Raw genomic sequence first — 4,035 nt, 5'->3', positions numbered from 1 at the left:
TCATTTTGTGTACCAAAAGCTCTTCATCCCATGCTTAATCTTCTTTCATTTCGGTCTCATGCTTTGGGGAAACACTTACTCTCTGTCCTGAATACGTATATTCATTAACAATCTCTAGAGGTTCGTCCATAACCCTTATTTGTTATCTCTGCCTTTTCATTGAACATTATATTAATTTTACTTATATTCATTTTCAGTCCTACATTTCTGCTTTCTCTATTTCCGATTGAGAAAGGAGTTAGACATGGAGACCCCATCTCTCCTAAATTATTCACAGCGGGCTTAGAAGAAGTTTTTAAGAATTTAGATTGAGAAAATATAGGAATTAACATTAATGGGGAATACTTCAACTTAAGATTTGCTGATAACATAGTTCTATTCGGTGAATCAGGGGAGGAATTACAGAAGATTTAAATAGAGAAAGCAGAAATAAGAGAGCAGAAATATATATGTATTTATATTTACATACATATATATATATATATATATATATATATATATATATATATATGTATGTATGTATATATATATATATATATATATATATATATATATATATATATATATATATATATAAGACGAATGAGTCTACAAGACTCATTCGTTGGAAGGTATTCCCTGTGTGTTTAATATATATATATATATATACCTTCCAACGAATGAGTCTTGTAGAGACCAAGGATAATTACTCTTCTGTTTTAATTTTCACTTTGTATTTAGACGTGCAAATTCAAAGCACATAAAAATGTAAAAATAAAGCAATCGATTAGAAATGACTATAGGTAGGACAGCCCAGCATGACAAAATAGAAATAGAAATAGAGAACATAAAATTAATTAAGTAGATATGGCAACTCGTAGGAAAACATTAGCAGACGATGGAACCTCCTAGCTTCGCGTATTATGTAATCCAGAGAAATCGTAACGGGAGCTACATGTTCTCTGCTTATACATCCATCCATTCATACATACATACATACATACATACTACATACATACATACATACATACATAGTGCCTTTGGCAGTTGTAATGACAGATGCTTGTTTTCGTGTAATCACGCACTGCGATAGTCATAGTCTCGTATCCGTGGAGGGGACGTCGACCACGCCCACAATGCTGCTGTCATTAAATCACGTCATCAAAAGGTTCATGAGGTCACGCAGATCCCATCACGTCGCCTGGTCTGTTTAGGCTTGATCCTAAAGCACAGCTTTCATCTTCATCAACCTGCTGTAAATCAGGTCAGGACTAGCGTGGTTCGTTTGCATAGTATCCTGCGTTCCCGTGGACATTCTGCCGACGTCTTGTGTCCGATAGACCTTCGCTTTTCAAGGAGAATGTGCAGTATGTGAAGGGCATTTTCGGTCATTAGAGGTAAAGGAATGTGGGGACTGTAAAGACAGATAGGCAGGCAGGCAGGCAGGCAGGCAGGCAGGCAGGCAGACAGACACAGGCAGAAGGCAGAGGAACAGTCAGGATTACGGACGTAGTGTAGGGAATCGACGATGAAAGCAGTTTTGTTTATATGGCTCTACTTTAGACAAATTAAATAATCAGCCTGCCTGTCGTCAAGTAGCATTTGATACGAAAGCACTCTCTCTCTCTTTAGAGGAGAGAGAGAGAGAGAGAGAGAGAGAGAGAGAGAGAGAGAGAGAGAGAGAGAGAGAGAGGATTACATTGGTCTGTTCCACTGACTCTGGCATCACCAATCGAACCAGCGACCGGTCTTGGCACAGGAGCGCTGCAGAAATTTTCCTCCCTGCTCTGACTTTTGAGTCCAAGATGGATTTCCCAAGACGAAGGGCTTCCCCAAGTTATGGTCCCGGCGACTAGGGTCGGGAGGACGGCCCTCTGCTGTATATAATGAGGATCTTCGACCTGAACTGGACAGATCTACTCGAGGCTCCAGACAGAGTAGCTGGTCCTGTAGAAAGTGAGAGGTCGTCGCATTGTTGCAAATTGTCTCCTATAACGTCCGTCCTAATTAAAGGATTAGCCTGGAAAATGACTCATTTACAATACTCAAGTGGAATAGACGAATATCCAGAGCTCCTGGATCTCGAAGGGCTCCAGCCGACGGATTTGCTTCCATACACTCCATCTTCCCTGGACGACTTATGCAGCGCTTGTTTGACCCAAAACATTCCGGATTACCCTGATCTGAGCTCGTTCCAGGGAAAGCCATTCACGTCCTGGGATGGCGAGGTAAGTGTTGACAGAAGGTTCCAGGGCTATGGAACTGGAACAAGTGCATGCCAGTGTAGATTTAACTATTGTTCATATGACATATCTTCCTTCCAACTGTGTTGTCATGCCTGGAGAGTTGAGCAATCCCGCTTTTGTTGTCCTTCGGCAGGACTGCATCGACTGGGCAAACTTCGTATGTGAGCGGCGGGGCATCGGGTGCCACGAAGTCGACGTGACCCAGTTCAGAAGGGTCACGGGTCCTCAGCTGGAGCGCTTCAAGATCCAGCACTTCAGCGCCCTCGTCAGCGACCTCTACGGAGCCGTGTTCTTCGAGGAATTCAGGGCGCTGAGGAAGATGTCCGAGACCAAAGGTGAGTCTCTTGTCTGTCTCTGACTCTCTCTGTCTCTCTCTCTCTCTGTCCCTTATCTCTCGTCCCCCAGAAACACCAGTTGAACGCTGTTCTAGAAGACAATCTCTGATGCAAGTCTTGATTCCAGTAGACTGATTATTGTATTTGAATTGTCTGGATTCCAGTAGATTGATTATTTTGATGAAATTCTCTGGATTCTAGTAGACTGATTACCATAATATAATTTTTTAGATTCCAGTAGACTGATTATCATACTGGAATTGTCTGGATTCCAATAGACTGATTATTATAATTGAATTACTTGGTTTCCAGTAGAATGATTATTTTGATGGAATTGTCTGGATTCCAGTAGACTGATTATTATACTGGAATTGTCTGGATTTCAGTAGATTGATTATTATTATAATTAAATTAACTGGATTCCAGTACACTTGTTCCAGTAGACTGATTATCATACTTGAATTGTCTGGATTCCAGTGGACTGATTATCATAATGGTATAGTCTAGATTCCCGTAGATTGATTATCAGAATATAATTGTCTGGATTCCAATAGACAGAATATCCTAAGGGAATTGTCTGGATTGCAGGCCGTTCCAAAAGACGAGGCGACCTTCCGGACAGCTCCGACGGGGGAGCGCTGGGCCTCCTCCCTCCTCCAGAAGGAGATTCCAGCCTCCGAGGGGACTCCTTCTCCTCCTACAGTTACGACTCTTGGCAACTGACCGAGGAGGAGTTCCGCGAACTGGACAGATACTGCCCGCCGGAGGAGGACGAGGAAGACGATCTGACCCCAGGGGACGATCCCTACCTGCTGGACAATCTGGTTGGTCTCCACCTGGGGTCGCGTTCTCAGGGAGGTGAGTGTCCCTGGATTTGTTCTGGAGAGAGAGAGAGAGAGAGAGAGAGATGGATGGCAAAGTGACTCCCAAAACTAATCTCATCTCTTCTTTGCCTTCACAGCTGGGGGACCTCGGGTCTGCGCAAGCGCTGGAAAAGAAGAGGAAAATGAAGAGGAGCCATCTGCAAATGTCCACGAAAAAGCAAAACAGTGTGCCAAGGAGAAGATTAAAACCAAGTCTCGAAGGGGAGGTGAGTCTCCAGATCTTTAAAATTCCTAATCTTTTAATACTAGTCTCCAAATTTTTTAAAGTTCCCCCAATTTTATAATACTTGTCTCCAAGTGTTTAATATTCCCAGTTTTTTTAATACTAATCTTCATATCTTTAAATGTCCCAATTTTTTAATACTAGTCTCCAAATCTTTAAATTTTTTGATTTTTTAATACTAGTCTACAAATGTTAAAATTCCCATCTTTAATACTAGTCTCTAAATCCTTAAGATTACCAATGTTTCAATACTAGTCTACATATGTTAAAATTCCCAACTTTTTAATACCAGTCTACAAATCTTTATAATTCCCAATTTTGTAAATCATTATTAATCCGGGACTTTTGTTTTTATCATTGTTTTTCTG

The 4,035-nt window shown here is 41.3% G+C and overlaps 1 protein-coding gene across 1 annotated transcript in view; it reads left to right on the top strand.

Moving 5' to 3' along the window:
* The first annotated feature begins 1,704 nt into the window (after positions 1–1,704).
* The window catches only part of LOC135199219 (uncharacterized), a 4,387-nt gene continuing 2,056 nt past the window's right edge, over positions 1,705–4,035 (top strand). The window contains exons 1-4 of the mRNA XM_064227087.1: positions 1,705–2,207; positions 2,359–2,560; positions 3,149–3,418; positions 3,522–3,650. Of these exons, the coding sequence (XP_064083157.1) occupies positions 1,866–2,207; positions 2,359–2,560; positions 3,149–3,418; positions 3,522–3,650 (943 nt within the window). The 5' untranslated portion in view covers positions 1,705–1,865. The remainder of the gene's footprint in view (positions 2,208–2,358; positions 2,561–3,148; positions 3,419–3,521; positions 3,651–4,035) is intronic.

Source organism: Macrobrachium nipponense, chromosome 25, assembly GCF_015104395.2.
Source record: "Macrobrachium nipponense isolate FS-2020 chromosome 25, ASM1510439v2, whole genome shotgun sequence".
Lineage (NCBI taxonomy): Eukaryota > Metazoa > Arthropoda > Malacostraca > Decapoda > Palaemonidae > Macrobrachium > Macrobrachium nipponense.
The sequence above is the reverse complement of the archived record's forward strand: the minus strand, read 5'-3'. Positions and strand labels throughout refer to the sequence as shown.